A 24,250-nucleotide genomic window follows, 5' to 3' on the forward strand; every position below is an offset into this window, starting at 1 on the left:
TTTGGGCTGGTGTGAAAGGGATATGAGTTTCTTGGCACAGTAGCAGTGGTGTAGCTATAAATTGAGCACCCCCCCCCCCAGTAAAATAAAGTCCGCCGGCTGCCTCCAACCCCCAACCCTGCTGCTTACCCCTCTGCCCACCGTGATCCGCAGATCTACTTGTCTGCGGTCCAGGCTCTCCTCCTGGCTGGTTCCTGCAAATGAAAATGACCCTCACAAAATGGCTGCCCCTAACAGCAGACCATTTTTTGAGGATGCTAGAGGAGGCCGCAGCCTCCTCTAGCATCCTCAAAAAGTATCTTCTGTAAGGGGGCGGACATTTTGTGTGGGCTATTTTTCATTAACAGGAGCCTGCCAGAAAAAAAGCCGGGTCACGGCAGTGAGCAGAAGGGTCGGTCCCAGCAACAGTGCAGCGCATTGATAGCCCCGCAAACCCCTGGCGCCCACACTTACTCAGCGCCTCCCCGCAGGGTCTGTGGGGCTATTGTTACGCCACTGCACAGTGGGCTGTAGGGCAGTGTTTCCCAACCCTGTTCTTCAAGTACCCCAACAGTGCATGTTTTCCAGGTCTCCACACAGAATCACAGGTAAAATAATTAGCTCTAGCTGTGAATCTTTTAAAATGTGCCAGTGATTAATCAGTGCACATGCCTGGGAACCTGGAAATGTGCACTGTTGGGGGGTACTTGAGGACCAGTGTTTGGAACCACTGCTATAGGGAAAAAACTTCCCCAAGCGAATTTTACTAAAAAAAGAAATACAGAATTAAAAATGAAAGGTTAAATAATTGATGTTTATACTAATTGTAACCCCCCAAATGGTGTTAATCAGGATAACAAATATGCAGTAGACACCACTGGTTATATCAAGAAGATACATTTTTTTAAAACGATAATAAAGGCTTAAAAAATGCTCTCTTGTCTGGTATGCACATCATAACACCTCCCCATCCACCCCCGGGCGTAGTACTATGTAATGTGCTGCTGCCTGACACCGGTGCATCATCCTCTGCTCACACCTGCTCTACACCGCTAGCCTAGTACATGCACTGATATTATATACGATGCAGTATATGGGAGTCTCAGGAACCGCACGAGTGGTGCCCCGTAGTGGGACAGTTTGGATGGGTTATTATAATTAACCCTTTGTGCTGCCATGTAGTGCTGACAGGCTGTAGCCCGGCTCGGTGGCAGCAGCACGTTTTCACAGTGCGGTACGTCTGTGCCTGTGAGTGTGTTCAGCAGCAGCACCCGCCTCCCTCTCTTTACGGCGCTTCCTCCTCTCCCGCGAGTCGGATAGCGGTGTGTGAGTGTGAGTGGAGGAGGGGACGCTGCTGCTGCAGCACATGAAACACATGGCGGGAGCTGATAACAAGCAGCCCGCCTCCTGCTCACCGTGATCTGTGCGGTACTTGTGGAAAACGGCTCCCCGCAAACGCTGTGACCTTCCCCGCCGGTGAACCAGACACCCGGAATATTGTCACCCATCAGACAGCTGGTCACTGAGGTGCAGGGTGCTGTAGTCACAGGGTCACCTGGAGGATACTGAAAGCCGGGCCACTACAAAAACAGTTGCTGGTACTTGCAGGACGAGAGCACTGCTGGCAGACATGGGGCATCTGGCTGTGTGGGTGCTGGGTGTCCTCCTGGGTGGGGGGCTGCACGCCTCCTACTCTTCCAAACTCAACATTCCCAAAGTCCTGCTGCCTTTCACCCGGGGGACCCGGATCAACTTCACGTTGGAGGGTACAGAGGGGTGCTATAAGTGGTGAGTGACCCTCTTCCTTCCCCCCTTCCTCTTCCTTCCCCCCTTCCTCTTCCTCCCCCCCCCCCCTCTTCCTCCCCCCCCCCCCTCTTCCTCCCCCCCCTCTTCCTCCCCCCCCCCCCTCTTCCTCCCCCCCCCCCCCTCTTCCTCCCCCCCCCCCCCTCTTCCTCCCCCCCCCCTTCCTCCCCCCCCCCTCTTCCTCCCCCCCCTCTTACTTCCCCCCCCCCCCCTCTTCCTCCCCCCCCCCCCCGTCCCCCCATTGGTGCAAATTTACCCACCTCCAACACCCACCTGTGCGGCGCTCCTGTTGCTGCTTCATTCATTCATTTATTTATTTTGTCCACCTTATTTGACACCATGGCTTTATAGATGTGTCAGCATGCACCGTGACTAGTATTGTGCCAAACAGATCGGTATAGTGCAGTGGTTCCCAAACTTTTTTGAATCACGGCACCCTAGAGTATCAAAATATTTTTCAGGGCAACCCTAGGCCAAAAGTTTGTTACCAAAAATAAAAAAAATAATTAAAGTTGTGCTTAAATGTCATCCTTAGGTCCAGTATATAGTGAAGAAAATGATTCACTTCTGTTTATCCACACATTTTATAATTGAAAGCCACAAGCACTGATTTTGCCTATTACATTGAACATAAATAATTTGGTTCTGGACCAACAACCTGAGGCACCCCTGCAAGTGCTCCGAGGCACCCCAGGGAGCCTAGGCGCACAGTTTGGGAACCACTGGTATAGTGCGACATAGCCGCGCCATAGGGTCCAGATGGAGACTTTCTCAAATATATATCGCAGCACTATAATATATATCGCAGCACTAATGTGATAATACAATGCCCGGGGTCACTGACACTTGCTGCTTGCTTTGTACGTCCCCCTGTGTCCCATTCATTTGCTAATCAAAGTACAAAAGATAGTTTTGATATGAGCGACTGCATCATGCCACATCGCTGGTCATGCCACATATCGCTACGAACCTTTACAACAACTTTCTTTGCATTAGAAGCACTAATGATGTGCTAGGTGCCTTGCCAGCTCCTTCAAGGATGGCTTAGTTGATAATAAAACTCAATTTCATATGGAATCGCTACCTGTGGCGGAACATCTAAAAGGGCGTTAGACAATAATGTGTATACAGCAACGTACTTGGTGACAGGACCTGATGGGGCATCGGCAGGTACATACCCTCTTACTGGTGCTGGCTGTAAAGAGCAACAGTGGGGGTGGCACTGCAGCTTGGCCCCCGCTAGCGATGTAATGCGTTGTACTGCATGTACAGGCAACGGCGGACATTACGGGCAGGCATTAGACCAGGCATGTCCAAACTATGGCCCTCCAGCTGTTGTGAAACTACACATCTCAGCATGCTTTGCCATCGTTTTAGCATTCCCTAATAGCAAAACTGGCATGGCATGATGGGACTTGTAATTTCACAACAGCTGGAGGGCCATAGTTTGGACATGCCTGCATTAAACGATATGCACAAAAATAACGTTTACGATCATTGTTATCATGTGTATTGCTAATATTAGCATCTAATGTGTATGCACTTTTAGCTGCGCCAAGCGTTACATGCCATATGTTGTAATAATGTTAGATGATAGCAGTTCTACAGACAGTAGGGACGCAGGTGCACACATCATTGTGGGGTTTGGATAAAAGCTGGAAAGCATATCATTGTGAAGTGTGACATTCCAGCAGTACTTACAGATGCATGTTTGCAGCTGGCTGTTCTTGTAAATCAAATACAAGTAGATCATTTGTTGAGGTTTCCCGATGAAAGTTCATCCGCACTTCTCTGAATGGCTGGGAAGTAGGAAGTGGTGTGTTCTACATTAATTATTAAATACCTGCATTGCAGGCGGGAAGGGTTATTGTGCCTGGCGTGTTTCACACTGAAATGCTAGAAATAAAAAAGCAGATTTTAGTCATATCCGCAACTGTGCTGTTACTTTGCACACAAAACCAGAAATAGTGTATTGAGGAAGTCGGCCCTCCTATAACCCATAGTATTTTATGCATGGGGATTTCTAAATACTGTAGAGGTGGTTTGGCTAAATGCCTATGATCTCTGTGCTATGGTGCATAACCCTGCACAACAGCGAAAATGCTTCTGATGTGAAAATAGTTACTTCTAACCCTGTGACGAGTGAATTTGTCAAAATAGATGTGGAAATTGCCAAGGAAACATTTGTATTCATCATAATGCCCCCTAATGTTTTACCTTTTTATTTAGGAAATATAATCTTTTTTTTTTTCACGCACATTTTTTTTATTGGCATTTTTAATAAATGTGAGTGACGCTGGCATTTTTTAGCGGAGATATTGCACATCTCTCACAGAGATTTTGGCACTCAAAGGGTTAAAAGATTTTGGCAAGCAAGGAACGAGTATGATGTTTTAAAGGTCTGTTAGTTCTCCTTTCCAATATAGAGCTTATTTATGATGGTGGTATTGGGGTAAATACGAGGTAAGATTGGTCTCAATAGAAAGTTGGTAAATCTGAATACAGGAATGCCGAGTCACTGTAGGCCATGTTTTGAATATTGTCTGAATATGGGTTGCATCAAGCAAAGGTTATTGGAGAATTCGATTGCCTGCAAATGTGTGTGATTGGATGAAAGTCCCTCTATCAGGCAATTTACAGAGTTGCCATAGAAAAGGAAGTTACTCTGTCTGGTAAGCAACCTGAGGGGGCTTATTTCACAACTCCTAGGGCAGTGATTCCCAATCTGTGTGCTGTTGCACCCTGGGGTGCCTCATAGCACTTGCAGGTGTGCCCTGGGTTAGTGGTCTAGGACCAATTCAAACCATTAGTTATGGTCCATGTAATGGGCAAAAACCCGTGCTTGTGGCTTCCAATAATAAAATATGTGGACAAACAGAAGTGAATTATGTCCCTCGTCACATAACTGAGACTAAAGGAGCCCATACACGGTCCGTTGTGTATGGCTCCGTTCTGTACTATGCGATGCGCGCTCCCGCGCATCACATAGTACGGTACAAAAAGTATGTGCTGCACATACTTTTTGTACTAGGTACACATCGGATCGCAGTGCATGCACACTGCATGCACTAGGGATCCGATCCGATGTGTGCTAATTAAGTCCCAAACGGATCCGTTAAACGGACCATGTATGGGCTGCTTTAGGATGACTTCTAATTAAATGTACTAAGTTTAATATTGGCTATGGGTGCCACAAAAACATTTCTCATACTCTAGGGTGCCGTGATTTGAAAAAGTTTGGGAACCAGTCCTAGGGAATTGGGATTCACTTTCATGGCCAGTGCTGACTGTTACTCCTTCCCCTGTGTTGTCGTAATATGAATGACCTGCAATGCCAGTCTACTAATTTGGCATCGGAACCTACTTATGTCTACAGTTGGTTAGAGCTTTTGAATTGGTAAACCCTGGGTTCAACCACAAGACAGCCGGATAATGGAATGGCATATGTACTGTTATGCTTATCGTAGGACACAAGCAGGCATATTCAGAAAAAGGAGGAAAATGATTCTGTATAAAGACTGTAAATTGCACATCATACAACGAAACCATATGACTCCTCTCAAGGTGGTCATTGTGCAGTGTCTGTGTACTGTGAAAGGGAAATATATAGATACTGTAGCCATGAACATGGTCTTTCAGGTGATCGGTTTACAGTCAATAGGTTGACATGGTTGACACGTGAAAACGTCAACATGAGTTGTTTTTTCTTTTTCCTTAACCATTCACGTGGGCTCAAATTGGGAACAATACACTCATTTAAGGTCCATATCATGAAATCTACAAAATGACACAAAACCCCTACAAAATCTCATGTCGACATGCTTTTTGCGACAATCTTTTGCCCGTGTTGACTTTCGGCTTTGAAATCAGATGTTTCCAGGGAAAATCCTGAACATATTATTTGATAAATAGACCCCCTTTAATGCTTTTCCTGGTCATAGTAAACCCAGTTATTACAAATAAGGGAATATAGAAATATATATACACGGTATAAAAAAAAGTTCTGTTTGTGATTTTTGTTAATACCTGTTAAGTTACATTACAACATATTTTGTGTGTTTTAGACTTTGTGCGTGACAGCTGCTGCATACATGGGATTAGTGTCTTTGTCTAACTGCCTAATGATTTTTGTTACTCTACTATTAACTCTTTGTAAAAGTGCTGTTTGGGCATTGTCTAAGCATATATGTACTGTAAATTCAAATGCCCTGTTTAATGCACAAATAGAAATAGCTGCACTGACACATTATAGCTATGAAAATGTGTTGGTTTTTGATTAACCTAATCACTGACGTTGGTACGGATGCAGAGTTGGTATGAGACTTGCATACCCTATATAAAAATAAAATGCAAGTACTCCTGGTGCATTTACCCTATTGTATATGAGCAAATAGCGCTGAGTGCCTAATGCTGTCATCACTAATGCCTCTTTAATACCAAAATCCCGGATCCGACCTGGTATTTGGTTCTTATCCGGGTCGGATCCAGGATTTTCCCCGTTTACACTGCAGTGCCAACCCGCAGTGTAAACGTGGGCGGCACTTGGCGATGACATCTCCAAGTGCCAGGACCACCAATCGCCCTGCTGGGACCGCTGATCGCCGCGCTGGGGTATGCTGCTGAGCTGCCTCCAGCCTCCGTGCTCCCCCTAGCCCCCGTCTGCAAGGTGAAGATGCCGCACACCTCCTCCTGGGCTCTGCTGCTGTCAGTGCACAGTACAGCAGTGGAAGCTGTGTGCGCCTCCACCCAACTTCCATACTGACCGCAGGACACTGTGGTCCAGAGGCTGGTCTCCCCATTGCCGCCCCACCCGGGTCCTCCGTGTGTTCCACCCTGATCAGGACCAGGGTAGAATTCACAAGGAAATGGACCCGTGTTTTTTTTTTCAGCTATCCCTTTTATACAGTCCCGGGTCCACGATGCAAAACCCAGGTTTAAAAGGGGTATTAAGCATCTCTTGCTCTAATTAGGTATGCGACTATATGCTAATGTTAGTATCAGCCCTACCCTTGGTGTACAAGCAAGGAATTTACAGGTAATCGTTCAGGTAAAGGAAATGGTTGTTAGAATACAAGTACTACACACACACACAAATTTTTTGTTGTGAAGTGTTATGCTTTTTCTATTAAGGATAGAAACTTTGTGTAAGGGGATTAATCAGCATTAGGTATTACGATTAATATGGAACAAACTGTGCACTTCTGCTTATGCGTTTCCTGCCAGCACATGTATGGGGGAGCAGATCCGTTGACTTCGGAGGGTGGTCTGGTATAGATGGTTGCCCTCAGCCCTGAACCCCACTGCACCTTAAGCTCTGCGATACTGGCACTTCTTCCTTTTGAAGTCAGGTTATAGATGATTATTACATTATATGGAGACTTATGAAACAGAATAGAGGTTTATCCATACATATTACCTTGTAAAAAAAAAAAAAGTATAATCCTAAATTACTGTTATACCAAATAACATTTCTTTTTTTTTTTATAGGTCCTCAACCAGACCTGAAGTTGCCAGTATAGTGCCTGTAAACAGTAATGACCAGCAGTGCTCACAGCGGGCTTTGGTACAAGCCCGGGCGTCGCACCCTACACGGCTAACCAGCATCATATTTGCTGAAGATATATGTAAGTCGTGTCTCTCCATATTGAGGGGTGTCCATGTATCCAATTTAGTTCTGAAAATTCTTCCGTTGCGAAAAATAAGCGTTTTATTTATTTATTTATTTTTTTCCCCCGACATTTTCTTTATTTTTGACCTATCCAATATTTTTAGCCCCTGAAAAATTATCTCTCGAATATACAGACAATAAAGGAAAAGTTAAGTCTGTATTTTCACGCCTGTGATCGTGTATAAAACTAGTTTCCAGGGTTATGGGTCGAAACAAAATGCACAATAAAGGCCGGCATTGGGGTTAATTGGATAGCCCCATCATATTTATTAGCCACTGCTAATTACTGCATTACTGCTGCTAATTGGATAGGTTGGGATGAGGGATAGATTAAGTAGGTAGTACAAAAAACTCTGGTTTTAAATAATAATGGTACAACGAAATTCCATACTCCAGGTTTCACTTCCTTTTATTAATAACTGACTTCTTGTAAATAATACTCGTATTGCTACTGCTTATGTGCATTTTCTAAGATAATCTTATGCACAGTTGCTCACCATGCTCATCGGGTCCAGTCTTCTCTCTCACCGAGGAACATTATGGAAGCCAGTTGCTGGGTCATAACACTGACCTCTCTGTTCCCAAAATAACCTTTGTCAACGTTACCTTCTGGGCATTCCTTGGTTAGTGTGGGGTTACAAAGGTGCAGTACTATACAGTATTACTATACGGTAGCACTTTAGAGAAACCAAACGCAGAACTTGCTGCATAAATGTATAATATATTGTGTTTTTTGGTACTTGTTTCCTAGCACGGCCACACCGATTAAGATCGGGGTGGTCGTGCTGAAAAAATCGGGTCGATCGCATCGCATGCGATTTGGTCGCATGCGATGCGATCGACGCGACCGACCGATTTTTGACCCGATTTTTTTCATTCAATCCAATGTAAATTGGGTCCCTGGGACCCAATTTTACATTGTATTCAATGAAAAAAATTCCCAACCCCCCCAAATTGAAGCGCGTAAACAGCAGCCCACGATAGACGCATACCCGAAGCGTGGCGAGCGCAGCGAGCCCGCGAGGGGCGGCGGTACGCGTCCTCCGACCTTTTCATGCCCTACTATCCACTAGGGCGTGGAGTGAGAATAGAATAGTGTGGCGAGCGCAGCGAGCCACCGAGCCCGAAGCGTGGCGAGCGGACGCGGATACCTTCACAGGTAAACGCGTCCCTTCGCGGGCTTCACAGGTGTCTGCGTCGCCACGGACACCTGTGAAGCCCGCAAGGGGACGCGTATAACTGTGAAGGTATCCGCGTCCCCTCGCGGGGCTCGCTGCGCTCGCCACGCTTCGGGCTCGGTGGCTCGCTGCGCTCGCCACACTATTCTATTCTCACTCCACGCCCTAGTGGATAGTAGGGCATGAAAAGGTCGGAGGACGCGTACCGCCGCCCCTCGTGGGCTCGCTGCGCTCGCCACGCTTCGGGTGGGCGTCTATCGTGGGGCGACGACGGGGACATCTATAATGTGAAATGGGTCATATGGACCCATTTCAAATTTTTTTACATTTTTACACCATTTCAATGTTAAAATTTTTTTTAACATTGAATCCTATGCAAAAATCGGGGGCATCGCGTCGCATCGCGTCGGGACCAATGTTAATGGTCCCGACCGACGCGATGCCCCCGATATTTTACCTTCCCGACAAGATTTCAATGTTAAAATATTTTTTAACATTGAAGTCTATGGAAATATCGGGGGCATCGCGTCGGTCGCGTCGGGACCAATGTTAATGGTCCCGACCGACGCGATGCCCCCGATATTTTATCCTAGCCGGCAAAATGGACCTGATTTCAAAAGAAATCGGGTCCATCGTGGGTAATCGTGTCCCTTAAGTAAGGGACACGATTACTCACGATTGTGGCCGTGCTAGGAAACAAGTACCTGTTTTTTTTCTCCATTTGCTAATCCAGTACTCATTCAATCAGCGGCGACCATCTCCTGAGGGGGAGATGGCTGCCGGGCCCTATTCAATGCTGTCTTCCCCGATAGCATTGAACAAGGGAGCCCGACTTCCCAAGCAGTCGGGCTCGTTCTGCCGAGAACGGCCAGGAAGTGATGAGCTGCCGGCTGCAGCTCGCCTCTTCCCGGCCGCAACTCGCGGCCACGCCCCCTTCTCGTCCCACTGCAGGTGGGACATTGAATCCCGCATGCGTTTTTCTCGGCCGAGCAGACCGAGAACTGGACAGGGTCACGGCTGTCGAGCAAGCTCGACAGCCGTGACCCCCAGATTGAATACCCCCTTAATCTTTGGGTCACAGTTTCTTACGGTTCAGCCATTACCCCCAATCATCTGTGGACTTCATTATGAGCACTGTGGTGTACTGGACCAGTGCAAAATGTACTTATTTCTGTTACTAGGGTCCTAAATAAGTGGTTTAATGTGTTTTTTTTTTGTTTTTTTTTTCAAGGCTTTTGGTTTGTTTCTATTGAAATGTGGAAGCCTCTAGAAAGGCATCGCTGTAATATTTGGCCTTCTTTGTTCACCACAAATGCTGAATTATTAGTAGACTCCATCATATTGTACTATACGGATAGTGAACTTGTGCGCTGTCATCTGTTTTATTGCTGTTCGTTCCCTTACTGTTCCCATGACCAGTTCAAACACCATGCACAGTACAAGAAGACAAACAGGAAAGTCTATTCCAATAGCTGTATAGCATGGACTAAAGTGAACTGTTACTTTTGGCATGTATATATTTCTGTAAGGAGGTGTTTACATGCTTATAACTAGTATGTAACAAATGTGTTGTCATACTGGACAGGCGTGACAGGTTAGATCTAGGGAGAATAAATCGCACCCGGCGATTTATCGCCCACAGCACATACATATCACTGGTAATATGTGCTTAAAATCGCCCCATGTGTACACAGAGCTAGAATTCTTGCTGCGTTAGAATGAAGTCCCAATTATTACTCCAACAGGCATAACTCTACTGCTGCCTGCATTCAATCACTGCTAATTGAATATAAATGGTTCAGAGGGAAAAAAAAGACAAAAAAGCAGCATGGAGAGAAGTCGGCTGGATAAGAGATCTTCTTTAATAACTGTATACTATACTTGTACAGTAGGTAGGGATTTCTATGGTTTTTTTTTTTTTTTTAAATAAAAAAACAAAAAAAAAAACATTTTTATTTAAATAAAACCGGTTCTAATCATGAAACATCTGTAATTATAAAAAACAATCAGGATAATGGTACAACACAAAATATATTATTTTTCCATAATGAACCAAAATAATGATTTACAAATAAAATGAATGAATCTCTACATCTATATCTCAGTCGGTAATATTTCTACACTTTTTTTTTTTTTTAAATATATTTTTTCTTTTGTCAGTTACTGGACAAGTCCTTCGTTGCGATGCGATTGTGGATATTATTAATGAGGTTCAGATTGTATCAACCACGAGGGAACTTTATCTGGAGGACTCACCACTGGAGCTAAAAATACAAGCTCTGGACTCTGAAGGTAAAGAATCAGTCTGACCTATATTCTGTGCTGAACTGCGTATTTGCATGCAAACATGTATGTAACCTGTTCTGATTTAACTCCAGGCAACACGTTCAGCACGTTAGCCGGAATAGCCTTCGACTGGACTGTGGTGAAGGATGCAGAAATGGAAGGTTACTCAGATTCCCACAATACATTGCGGTAAGAGAGGAATAGATACTTCTAAGACTGCAAGAATCTAAAGTAAACGCCAAATGTTTGTGCACTGATCTGCTGGTAGATAAATCACCCCACTCTTCTGCAGTGGTAAGCCACATGCAGCACTTCAATCGGGGGTGTAACTCCCAGAGGCAGTGGAGTAGTCTGCCTCTAGGCAGAAACGCATCCTAAAAGTGGCCACACACCCTGCAATTATCGATTGTCAGATTGTGGCACTAATTATACAGCGGGTGACATCAATTATCACTTTGTTGGACATGAGAAATCTTTCAGTAATTTGTACTTGCATCTCATAGCAGATATACAGATGTAGCCATGCTTATTGGTGCTGCAGCATGGCCTCTAGTGCCTGCTTGGCTCAGCAAATTCCATCCATTTGGCATGTGCAACTTCGGAACACAAGCATGGAGGGGGATGCACTCCTTACGACACGCATGTGCAACTTGGCAGGACTAAAGCTGTACTGTACGTCAGAGAGGTCATTTATCTGATGGTGTATGGTAATGTTAGATAATTGGTCTGTCTGATGGTGAGTTTTATCTCACAGTCTGTTGCCAGCAATAAGTACCTAGGCCCTCATTCTAGTTGATTCGGTCCCTGGCGTGCTTGAACCGGGGACTGATGTTTCTTTTCTGTGCAAAGGCTTCGTGTCGCTCGCACAGGGGGGTGGAGGGGGCGTTTGCATGCCAATGCCCTGCGTTTCCTGGCCATACCCACCAAATGCTGGGCGTCCCCATGTGAACACAGTTGGGCACCTGCCTTCCGGGGGTGGGCGGCTGACGGCAGCCACCTGCTTAGTTCTCGGACCAGGATGCTGCAAGTCTAGGTCAGCTGAGACTGACTTAGATTTGCAAGCACTGTAGAAATCATTCGATGGTCAAATAATAATCGAATGATTTTGAGCCCGAACGCTACCCTGCGAATGGATATTTATGCAAAACATTCATTTGCAAGTGCGGTAGGGATATTCACTGGGCGCCCGGGAGTGGACATTCGCATGCCCGGCAGGCGGCGTTGCTACTCACCGAACTACCACTGCTTTGCAAGCCAACCAGAATGACCCCCTTAGTGCGCTTATTAGTAAAAAATTGAGGAAAAGGTACGCAGTCTGTGTAAAAAAGGCAAATGAGAGACCTGCTCTATGTATTATTTTGCTGTATATGTGACTTTTTGCTGATTGCTCTACAACCAAAAGAAACAAATCCAGTACATAGGAGTAAATGTTTGAAGATGGGCGTTATAATGAAGATGGGATGTTGCCCATAGCAACCAGGTTCAATCTATGATCTTCTAATCTAGAAGTAGATAGATAGATTGTCTGTCTGTCTATCCTCTTGAGCCTGCAAAAATGGTAGGTGGATGTGGACACCACTGTCTCTTGCAGTGTGCCTGATTTACACCTAGTAAGTCATTCATATGCTCCAGCAATGTCAATCATAGAAAAAGCTAAATCACTATATAACAAAAACGCTCCCTTCTAAAATATTTTTTCTGTAAATAATAATTTTAAGTCCTTAGTGAAATGCTAGGAAAGTGAACTTTGAATGTCTTCATTTGCAGGATCCTTAAGTTCTTGGAGTCCACCTATGTTCCTCCAGCCTATATTACAGAAATGGAAAAAGTTGCAAAACAGGGTGACACTGTTCTGGTGTCCGGCATAAAAACTGGAAGCTCAAAACTCAGGGCAAGAATGTTGGAACCGGTGTATGAGGTTAGTTTTATTAGCTTCATTTTGATTGTATAGATTTTTGCCAGTAATTGGTATTGTGTTTTGTGTAGTAACATGCTTTTAGAGCAAGTTCAGCCTAATTTATTATAATAGTGAAAGCTGTCTGTCTGTGAGTTATGTTATTTACAGTTTCTTACATACTACTCCTCACCTCTATAAGGTGAAGTACCGCTACTGACCAGTAGAGACCACTCGAAGGAAAAATGACTCTCAACAGAAAGTGAAAGCAATTTTTACAGTGAAACTGATCTGTTTCAAACTTGCTGGATATTGAGAGAGGGAGCAGCTAGGCACTGGGGATGGGGTGGAGAGTTTGTGGGCTGAAAACTGTCACCGCTCAAAGTGAAAATACGTTGCAGAAGCTGTCATTTTGACAGGCTTAAAACTAGTATTAATATATATGTATAACTTATATGATGGCTGTGCCGACTTGCCATACAGGAATGTCCTGTACTATGTGCAAAAGGGACCGCATTAGAACTCTCTTAATTATGTATGTTCTTAATTAGTGGGTGGAGCTGCAGCTTTCAGCAGGGAAATGGGGGGCAGGGCTGCAGCTAGGGCTCTGCAAGAGGGGCAACTAACTAGTGCGCAAGGCTGAAGTGGAGTATAGGGCATTGTGTAGTTTGGACAAGAGAGAGGCTAACATTTAAAGTTCTAGTTCTAAGAAGATGATCAGTTAACAAAGGTGCACTGGCTCTACTGAATAAGGTTCTACGATGGTTTATATCTGGAGATTACATTGTGGTGGTTATGTGTTCTTTCATTCCCTGTTTGATTTGTTGGATCTTTGCTGACATGGATGGTATCCTTTCCATATTTCTGCTCCATTGCTTTGTGATTTCCATTGACCTGTTACTGTAGTTGGGGGTGTCTGCAGTTGTGACTGCTCTGCACTACAGTGATGAATCATGGAGTTTGCCCCCACCACCTGTGCCTGCCTGAGCTGCTGGCTTCTGGGTGGTCATTTGTAGCTGGCCATCTGTGACCTATTTATTCCTTAGTAATATTCATTTGGCAATTGCTTAATATGGTGATTTTCATCTCTGCTATCTTGTTTTTCAGAAAGTGAACCCAGCAGAGGTCAGACTTCTTATTCTAGAAAACATTCTCCTTAATCCAGCATCTGATGTTTATCTGCTTGTGGGATCATCTATAGTATACAAAGTACAGAAGATCAAACAGGGAAAGATCACTGGTGAGATTATTCTGTATATACCCTTATGCATCTCCTTAAGGCTCCTATACACTTATATGATTTCACCCGATTCCAACACATCGGACAGGGAAATCGGATGAAAAGTGGCCAAATCTTATTTGCCTCACTTCCGATCCAAAGTGCGGTCCTGTGCTCATCGGATCGGATACCGAGATGGCAAGTGCTGCACATAAGATTTATCGGATTCGGCAACACTTGCTTGGGGGCCGCATAGGGTACATTGTATGCTAAAGGACAGCATATGATATGTTGCAGTTGCTCAGGTATCACACTGGAGGCTACATATGATAAGTGTATGGGGGCCTTTAGTCTTGGCTCTATGATGGCCGTTTCGGGCACTAGAACGGTTCCTAAACTCAAAATGAACATTGCTTATGAAGTAAAGGGGAACACAGTCTGCAGATGGTTCCATATTTATTGATTTTTGCATTATGCGCGAAGATAAATGCTGTGTTCATGTGTAACTACAGATGGAGCGGGAGTCATCTTTGCAGGGGATGGCGGAAGAATCGCCATCCCCCACCAGCTGCCGTAAGGGGACGCGCGCGCACAAGATGCACATGTCCCCTTACAACGGGGCTCCCCCCGGGTCCCCGCCGCCTCACCGACGGCCGCCTTGCTGCCACCCCCTAACCCTGTCCGTCTCCCTGAAGCGGAGACGGACAGGGTTCCCGTCCCCCCGACGACGGGAAACTAGGACGCGCGTGCGTGTGGGGCGCACGCGCGTCCCAGTCAGATGGAGCGCCTTTCCGCCGGTGATCGCCAGCGGACAGATTCTGGCGATCCCTGGGCAAGAATGAGAGGCGCTCCATCTGTATATAGCATAGACCTAAGATCATCTAATGTTATATTTTATGGTAATGATAATAAAATATTTGTTTGGCCCATAGAAATGTAGATGCCATTATAACTCCTAGTGGCCTATAATCCTTGGGGGGAAAAACTCTGTAATCCACTCTTATGTGCAGTTATGAACTTATGACCAAGCTATTTCCTTTCTACACATTAAATACAATACAATGTTTACTCACAAGATAAAATGTTAAGGTAAAGGCTGCTGTGCTAATTGCACCTATTGCTAAATGTTTAGTTAGGGCTTTCTTGCACACAGAAGATGATCCCTATGGGCAGTGTTGCATTGGTGATTGTCTTGGACTCTAACAATCTCTTATGCTTTGTCTTTCCAGATCTAGTTATGCCCTCTGAGCAATACAAACTACAGCTACAGAACCACGTTGCTGCTCCCGGGGGTAACAGAAATGAGCCGGTGGCTAAGCTGGAGCAGGGAACATCCACAGTCACTGCAATGCAACAGGGTCACACCAACATTGTGTTGCTTCATAAAAATATCCTTCTGTGATAATTGCCTGTGCTTTCCTAGTTGTGTATATGCTAAGTGGGCGAGGGATTATTCTATTTGTGTAATGGGCACTGGCTGGCATAGGAATGCAGCAGTAAAGCTTGTGTTGTGCTCAATAGGAAACACTAATATCTGATTGTCAGCAGTTACAAGAAGCCTTTGTGCCTTGGTGCAGTATGATATCTATTAGCATCTGCGTTGTACATTCCCACTCGGGATTGACAAGGAAATCTGTGTGACTGTACAAAGGGTGAAATGCTGAACCAGATGCAAGAACGTTCTCTCTAGTGTCTGCATGAGTATGGCCGATCATGGAATGATTCCACTGACTGCAGACCATATGTGCTAGATTTCCCTTTCCAGTTTTATGTCCAGCAATATATTATATTGCTGTTTAAAAGACATTACATTATGGTAAAGAAACAGACCAGCGAAACAGCCAGGCTTTGTAATTTTGGGCTAGATTTACTAAGCTTCAAGCGCCAGATTCTCTAAGCTTCAAAAGTGATAAAGTGGAGAGTGATAAACAGCCAGCCAATCAGCTCCTGTCTGACATTTTTCAAACACATCCTGTGACATGGCAGGTAGGATCTGATTGGCTGGCTGTTTATCACTCTCCATTTTATCACTTTTGAAGCTTAGAGAATCTGGCCCCAAAAGTGATAAAATGGAGAGTGATAAACAGCCAGCCAATCAGCACTTGCCTGGCATGTCACAGGCTGTGTTTGAAAAATGACAGGTAGAAACTGATTTATTGGTTGTTTATCACTCTCCATTTTATCACTTTTGAGGCTTTGTGCCTCTGGCCCTATATCTTTTTCACAGATTGTAACATGTAGGGGGTTCTTCAATTTCCAGTAACCCCTAGAAAGCAAGCATACATTTATTATGTCCACTAAATTTCTCCAGCTCACTGGTTATTTTGGATTCATTTATCTTCTTTTTGTTAAAAATAACCCCCATTGTTTGCTTAATAATTTAGTCACACTTTTTTTGTGTGTGCTTGTTTTTAAATGTATGTGACAAAGGTCACATGGGTACATGCAACCGCCAGCAAACTAATGTATAAAAATGCTAACAGCAGTACAGAGTATTTCTCTTGCATGTGTAACGAAGACAGAGGGCGGTATTTAATGTCATCCACTATTTCAGTTTGCGGATTTAGGGGGGTATTCAAACACAGTCGTGCTCCCGCAGCCATCTCCCGACGGGGGAGATGGCTGTGGGGCCCTATTTAATGCTGTCTTCCCCGACAGCATTGAACAGGGTTTCACAGCAGAACGAGCCCGACATCACAAGCTGTCGGGCTCGTTCTGCCAAGAAAAGCCGGAAATAGGCGAGCTCCTGGCCGGAGCTCGTCTATTTCCATCATCAACTCGCGGCCACGCCCCCTTCTCGCCGCTCGGCGGCCGGGACATTGAATCCCGACCGCCGAGCTCCAGTCGAGAACGGGACAGGGGCACGGCTGTCGAGCTTGCTCGACAGCCGTTCCCCTGACATTGAATACCCCCCATAGTGTCCGACAGCATTGAAGGTGGATTTCGACAAAACCAATCCGACTTTAAAACAAGTCTGATCTGTTTTGTCAAAAACAACCGTGTGAAAGGTCCTCAATCGTTTTCGGTGACATGCCCACTTTTCAACAGTCGAAACATTGAAGTGCGGCTGTCAATTTATAGAGGAGCTGACTGAAAACGGCTGGGATTCTGACTGTCAGGATGTTCCGACAGTTGGAATCCCATATTGAATACCCCCCTGAAGCATAAGAAGCTAAACTAGGATAGACTAATGAATGGATGTTACACTTTCCCAACTTTTCTCTAAATGTATTCATGATTTGCTTTATCATCCATATGTTTGTGCCCCAAATATCACCACTCTCCCTTTTACAATGCTGCATAATGGTCCTTAATGATGTTTGTCAACATATTCGTATGCAAGGTGTGTCACGGCTGCCAAATGGCACAATATTTGTGGTGGAGCCTGGATACTTAGGTAATTGACTAGAACTTATTTTTAGTGCAGAACCTCCTATATTGCAGAAATAACCATTTGTAATATTTTTTTTCCTCCATTTGTCCTCAAGGCATAGCCTTGCATGTACAGTAAGATCTGTTGTAAGCCGTATAATGCATAAATAATGGAAATGTATTCTATAATGCAATTGTGTGGTCGTCTGGTCTTTAACAGACAAGAAGTACTATAGACTAGCGAGCCTCTAACAAATATGACACCATGTATTGCAAACCACATTTATAAATATTCCATAACTCAGGGGTGGGGAACCTGTGGCACTCTAGCTGCTGGAACTACACATCCCAGCGTGTCCTAACATCAAAAGTGTGGCTGAGCATCCTGGGAGGTTTAGTACCACAGCAGATACAGTGCCACAGGTTGCATTTGCCCTAATTATGCATAAGTGGCTTAACCAAGGCAGCAGTTACAAAACCATAAAATCCTAAATTCTGAAGAACAAAAGGGAACGTGTAAATCTAGTCTGTCTTTTGTAATGCCTACTGATACGCTGTGGTGTATGTAAATGTGTAATCTATATTTATTTTTGTATTTTATGTATCCTTTTTCATTTAGGCTTCTTACTGTTTGTTACCTGTGCTTAGAAATAATCTCACTGACTGGACTGTCCTTAGATCTGAGATTGTGGAATAGCACAATGGTTCCTAAACTTCTTTTAAACATGGCGCCCTAGGGTATCAGTATTTTCTTTACTGTACCCTAGGGATAACCTTTTTGTTAATTGATTAACTTTGGACAAAAATATTCAAGTTAGTAAATTGTGCCTAATTGTCATCCTTCGGGTCAGTTATGTTGTGGTGTACAGTTGTGCTTGTCCATTTTTTTTTTTTTTTATGATGGACAAAACCAGTGCTAGTTGCTGCCAATCACTGACCATAAACAATTTAATTTGCTCTTGGACCACCAACCATGGGCCTCCCAACACCACAGGGCGCCTAGGCACACAGTTTGGGAACCACTGGTTAGTCCATGTAATTCAGTGCTAACACTTGAACTAGTATTAAATAATTTAAACGTAAAGGACAAGTACATTAAAAATCTTCTTTTATGCTATCTTTGTGTTAAGCTAAAAACTGATAATGTTCTCCTGCTGTTTTCTGGCTATAGAAAGTTTTAGTTCTGATGATGCATAAATCTGCACTTTTCAGGTTTTACAGTTCATCCTGGTGACCGGTGGGTTCTCGAAACTGGGAGATACTATGAAATAACTATAGATGTGTATGACAAGTCTAGTAACAAGGTCTACTTGGCAGATGTGAGTATTTCTTTTTATTTATTTAGCCTGGGCCAGAGCTATAAGTAGACATTTTAGGTCCCTTGTTATAAGAGAGTACTACTTTTGGGGGAAGGCCTAGCAGTTTCCAATATTTAGACTGCCCTTTAACTATTTGTGTTTTTATTCCTACCTATTTTTTTCCCTACCTATATGTTGTAGCTATGATTAGCTGGTGCTGTTACTAGTTAATTAAGTTAGAATTCAGCTTGGCTAATTTGTATATATATATTTGTATATTGGCACAAAATTCTTAAACTGTGCTCTAAGATGCGACGGACCGTTGCTGGCATGTCCGGGGAGGGCAGCTCTGCGGCTGTGGGACATTATATGCAGCTGCTGTGACCCCAAACATGGCCGACCTACACCTGGCTGCGCAGCCGGTGTTGGGTGAGCGCTTTGCTGTATAGCGATGCACTCACACTTAAGTTACACAAATGGAAAATGCACCCGGGAGTTGTAACTTTTTGTAAAGTTTCACAAAATTACAACTCCTCATGAATCAGGTCCATTGTTGGAAAAGAGAGAAGTATTATTTCAATTAAAGGCCAAGTAATAAGTGAACACTCTAGGCCTCAAACCACATCAACATTAAATCGATCACTTCCACAATTAATAATTAAGCCTCCTGCACTACCTCAAAAGAGCCTGACTAAAGGCCTTCCCTCCCAAACACAGAATGTTATAAATAGCATTAACATGAAATAAATGTTAATTTCTACCCAAACTGCACTACGTTAAATTAATAACTTAGGCTTCCTTCCATGACCCAATCCGAACTTTATTCTAAAATTTTAATAAACTCTTTTCCCAGCTAGATCCAGCATTAAAAGGCATATGATTTAAAAAATGACACATTCTCTCGCATGTATAGACACCAATACTGAAGTTCATTTATTTTAAGAGAATCCATATTGTATGACTAACCCCCAAGCCAGCATTACATTTATGCCCACACCAGCTACAACATAATATTAATGATCCCATATGACATTCCTAATTCCCACATGTTTCCCTAAAACAAACTGACCTGATCTCCAGTTGGTTTGGTGGATCGATATATTCATTCAGTGACCTTCTAACACCAAAACATGGGATCTGAAGTGTGAGGAGAAAGAGAGGAATGTAAAAGGATTGAGCAAAGAGAATAAAGGACTTCCAGTCCATATCATGTAGAACAAATGGGCAGTCCTGTGGTGGGACTACTAGAACAAAGCTATGCCAGTGAGAAATAAGAGCATTCTAAAAGGTATATAGATGATCACTTCATTCTGGCACTTGAGATCACTTAGGGCGGTATTCAATGTCAGGGTCACGGCAGTCGAGCTTGCTCGACCGCCGTGACCCAGTCCCGTTCTCGGTCAGCTCGACCGAGAACACGCAGGCGGGATTCAATGTCCCGCCTGCCAGGGAGCGAAAAGGGGGCGTGGCCGCGAGTTGCGGCCGGGAAGAGGCGAGCTGGCAGCTCGTCACTTCCCGGCTGTTCTCGGCAGAACGAGCTCGACAACTTGTGATGTCGGGCTCGTTCTGCCGAGATACCCTGCTCAATGCTGTCGGGGAAGACAGCATTGAATAGGGCCCGGCGGGCATCTCCCCGGTGGGAGGTGCTCGCCGGAGATTGAATATCCCCCTTACTATCACTGTGAAGATCTGAGTTGGCAGCAGTTATCAACTGTCATTGTCGGTCCTCTATGTGGCCCTGAACCCACCCCTAATACATCTGAGCCAGCGTTTCCTCCTCCACTTTTTGCCCTGTGGGGTAGCACATTCTGTACCACCTTAGGGCCAGCCGTGACAGTGGCTGCTTTATATGATTCCATTTCTCAGATATGACTCCTACACAAATGGGTTCACTTATGAGACCAGTCTTACTTTTACAGGTTGATTTACGTAAACTTTTACAGGTTGCTTTACTAGGTATATATAGGATTTTTTATATCAATAAGTTGGCTTAAGTGAGGAATGTGGGTATACACCTAAAGGTTTATCTGCCCAATCTGTCTGTTGAGAACAAAAATCTGGAAATGGATGGTAGGGTAGAAAAGGACAATCAATAATAATTTGCTTCCAAATGCTGGAAAATGGATAAAAATGATTGTTTAGATACATTTTATTAAATCAAAAGGATGTAACCAATTTGTCTGAATAACGACTTCTGTTTTTCAGTATTTTGGTGCAAATGGTTGATGCCGTACATTACCAGATTTTTGTTCCCATCCGACAGATTGAACAGATAAATCTTTAGGGCTGTATGTAGCCCTAGTTAAAATGTCAAATTGATGTATTTTGCAAGTAATTCTAATTCATTTTTAGAATTTACGCATTGAAGCAAAAATGCCTAAGGAATACTTTGAGGTACTGGAAACGTCACTGAATGGGTCATACCACCGGGTAAAGGCCTTGAAGAGTGGTCAGACCATTATTGATGCAGCCCTGACATGCATGGTAGATGAGGTATATATATCAGTCCTAATTTGTCTTCTTGCTTTTTTTTATCTTTGCTTTGATTTATGTTATGTGCTTGTTGCCATACAGTGCACATTACAAACTGGTATGAATTTTTATATTATAACTTGGCTGCAGAGCATTAGATGGAGAGTGGTCACCTCTGATGTAATACATTTGGGGCAATTTAGCTGTTTGGAGCAAACAATTGACACTTGTATCTTACAGTGTTACCCAACTCCAGTACTCTGGGATGCCTAATGGTATTTTTTTTTTATATTCATTACTATGCCACATAAAATAAATAACTGGGTAATTTATTTTTATTTTATTTAGATATTACTGCTCCTTTTTGCTTCTATTATGGCTTAGTTCAGGCCTGACAAACCTGCGGCCCTCCAGCTGTTAAACTACATGTCCCAGCCATAGTTTTAGCATTTTCTAACCACAATACTGTGGCATGGCATGTTGGGATGTGTAGTTTCACAACAGCTGGAGAGCCACAGGTTGGCCAGGCCTAGCTTAGTGGATTGTCAGTAGCTCCTGATCTATTTTCCCAGAATGCAGTGGGTGAGGAAAGGTTGCCCCTAGTCAGTCCTGGTCTTCTCTCTTGTGATAGAACATCTTGAAGCGTTGATTAGAGGTTTGGAATCTCTCTTTAGATGGGGAATAGAGACCAGTAATATAAAAAAAAAATTTTTTGTGGAAAATATAATTTTTGACCCCGCCTCCCCTAACACTCCCTTGTAGCAGCCTAACTTTAACACTCCTTCCTCGCTATTGCCTAACCCCCACCCCACAACCTAACCTTAAGTCCCCACCTCCATTAGTGCCTAAATCTAACCCCCCTTCCCTGGCTGCCGGGATACTTACCGATCGGGATCCTGACTTGGTATTTTTCGGCATTCAGTTCCTGATCTATTCCAGGTTCCGGATACTGTTGTCTGTATAGTGAATGATAAGTTCAGGTATTTGCCTTACTTTTTATTCTTTATACCTTATTAAAATTATTAACAAATCTTGTTTCTTGTTCAGGATGGAGGCGTTCACGTGTTATCAAATCCAGTGAGGAATCAGCAGGAGGTGGAAATCTACACACCAATTACCCTGTCTCCCAAAATCCTAACCTTTCCCTGGCAACCAAAGCCGGGGGCGTATCAGTACATTATTAAGGTAATTTTACATTCTATACAGTTAATGAATACACTCTTAAGGTGAGTACATGCAGAATTATCTATGGATGCATTGAACATATTATACAGCTACATGCAATTATAGTAGTATAATCTACAGATACGGTAAGTGTGAAAATTATATTTAAGTGCCTTCTTTAGAAAATTAACACTTACTTGATATATTATATATTCACAAATTTCTTTCGTTCGAAATTCCAAGGTACAAGGCGGAAGTGGCAATTTTACATGGTTCTCCTCAAATAATGCAGTGGCCACTGTGACAGTCAAAGGGCTGATGACGACTGGGGATGACATTGGCGTTGCTGTCATACAGGCACGGGATGTCCAAAATCTTCTACACTTTGGTGAAATGAAGGTGAAAAGACCATATTTAATACTATACTCTGCTATATGCAGTGTCCTTGCCAGCTGAAATGAGTTCATAGTAATGTTAAGCAGTCTTCCATTAAGAGCTAGATCTGGTGACTTGACTTGACGAGGCTTGGGGGCATAGCATACACCTGCGCAGGTATATGTAACCAATATCTCTGAATTCTATTATGTAGTGTTCTAGATTGGTTACTAATATTACTCAGTGTGCTGAGGGAAAAAATGTCTTGTTTACTTACTCAGTATTTAACCCCTCCCTCATGCACCTGGGTAATATTACTGAACTAATTGAGCATCTACCACTATCTGTATGACTTGATCATCTAAAATAAGCTATGTGGATTGGGGCAGTTCTACTCAGCACAGGGCCAGTATTAGACTACCCTGAGACAATAAGAGGTATTGGCAGATTGTAATGGAGTGTGGAGAATAATATTTGCCTGTTTTACAAGCTGCAGTTAATGTCAGGGTAATGCTAAAAATACAATTTTATCAGCATGGTTTTCACTTGAAATAGTATTAACCCTTTTAGTGCCAGCGTTGCTGTGAGAGATAGTCCAGATATCTGCTGAAAATCACAGCGACTGCTTTTTTTTTTTTTTTGGGTGCAATGTTTGAATAAGCTTTAATTAATTGACCTGGCTGTATTTGTATTTATTTCTACTAAAAGAACAGTTGCTGTGAGACGCTGACAATTTTTTTTGGCCGATATTTGGCACTCAAAGGGTGAAATGGTGATAAGAGAGCTGGTTTATTTCTTTTGAAATGACCTATGCATATACAGGTGTCCTCATACATGCTGCAATCTAGTCAAACTGCCTCTCTGTGTGCTCGCCCATGTGCAACCTTGCAAGCATTTTTGTTTTAGTCCTTTTTATCCGAGAATGTCACGATACAAAAAGGCACAAAGGTGTAAAACTAGGACGCACCTGATACTGATATTTTACTGATAAGTTTTGTGTTGTTAGTATGGGGCCGATCTAGTCACATCAAACATTGGGGCCGAATTTAGCCCCGTTAGTTAGGGTTCAAACCCTTCCCTGATGATCAGGGTTTTTTCGCTTGGGCTGTGAGTGTACACAGCCTAGCGAACAGGACTGAATTGGGCCCAAAATGTAGTGGGATAGTTTAGTAACTGTTCTAAAGAGGACAAGTGGAGGTGTTTCCCATAGCTGTCTATCTGATTCTAGTTATAGTTATTTTAATAAATGTTCTGTGTAAAATACAGTTATAGGTCCAGATACACTGAGCTTCAAAACTGATAAAATGGAGAGTGATAAACAGCCAGCCAATCGGTTCCTGCCTGACATTTATCAAACAGTCTGTGACATGGAAGTTAGGTGCTGATTGGTTGGTTGTTTATCACTCTCCATTTTATGACTTTTGAAGCTTAGTGCATCTGGACCATAATCTGATTTGTGCTATGGTCAACATTATTCGTTGTCAATGAGACTTTAGAACTCCCCTCTGAACTGGTTTCACTGTGACATCTTCCCAATACTCA

General features: G+C 43.6%; 1 protein-coding gene across 2 annotated transcripts in view; it reads left to right on the forward strand.

Moving 5' to 3' along the window:
* The first annotated feature begins 1,235 nt into the window (after positions 1 to 1,235).
* Positions 1,236 to 24,250, forward strand: part of NUP210 (nucleoporin 210) — a 66,289-nt gene continuing 43,274 nt past the window's right edge. The window contains exons 1-13 of one of the 2 annotated variants that reach the window (XM_083156418.1): positions 1,236 to 1,501; positions 1,535 to 1,767; positions 7,270 to 7,406; positions 10,789 to 10,920; positions 11,007 to 11,103; positions 12,682 to 12,832; positions 13,916 to 14,048; positions 15,257 to 15,415; positions 17,356 to 17,424; positions 18,612 to 18,718; positions 21,050 to 21,190; positions 22,217 to 22,354; positions 22,577 to 22,732. In XM_083156418.1, the coding sequence (XP_083012544.1) occupies positions 1,610 to 1,767; positions 7,270 to 7,406; positions 10,789 to 10,920; positions 11,007 to 11,103; positions 12,682 to 12,832; positions 13,916 to 14,048; positions 15,257 to 15,415; positions 17,356 to 17,424; positions 18,612 to 18,718; positions 21,050 to 21,190; positions 22,217 to 22,354; positions 22,577 to 22,732 (1,578 nt within the window). In that variant the 5' untranslated portion in view covers positions 1,236 to 1,501; positions 1,535 to 1,609. Of the gene's footprint in view, positions 1,768 to 7,269; positions 7,407 to 10,788; positions 10,921 to 11,006; positions 11,104 to 12,681; positions 12,833 to 13,915; positions 14,049 to 15,256; positions 15,416 to 17,355; positions 17,425 to 18,611; positions 18,719 to 21,049; positions 21,191 to 22,216; positions 22,355 to 22,576; positions 22,733 to 24,250 lie in introns of both variants that reach the window. The other variant, XM_083156416.1, reaches the window with a different exon arrangement.

The sequence above is a fragment of the Crinia signifera genome, chromosome 8 (genome assembly GCF_055691185.1).
Source record: "Crinia signifera chromosome 8, ASM5569118v1, whole genome shotgun sequence".
NCBI lineage: Eukaryota > Metazoa > Chordata > Amphibia > Anura > Myobatrachidae > Crinia > Crinia signifera.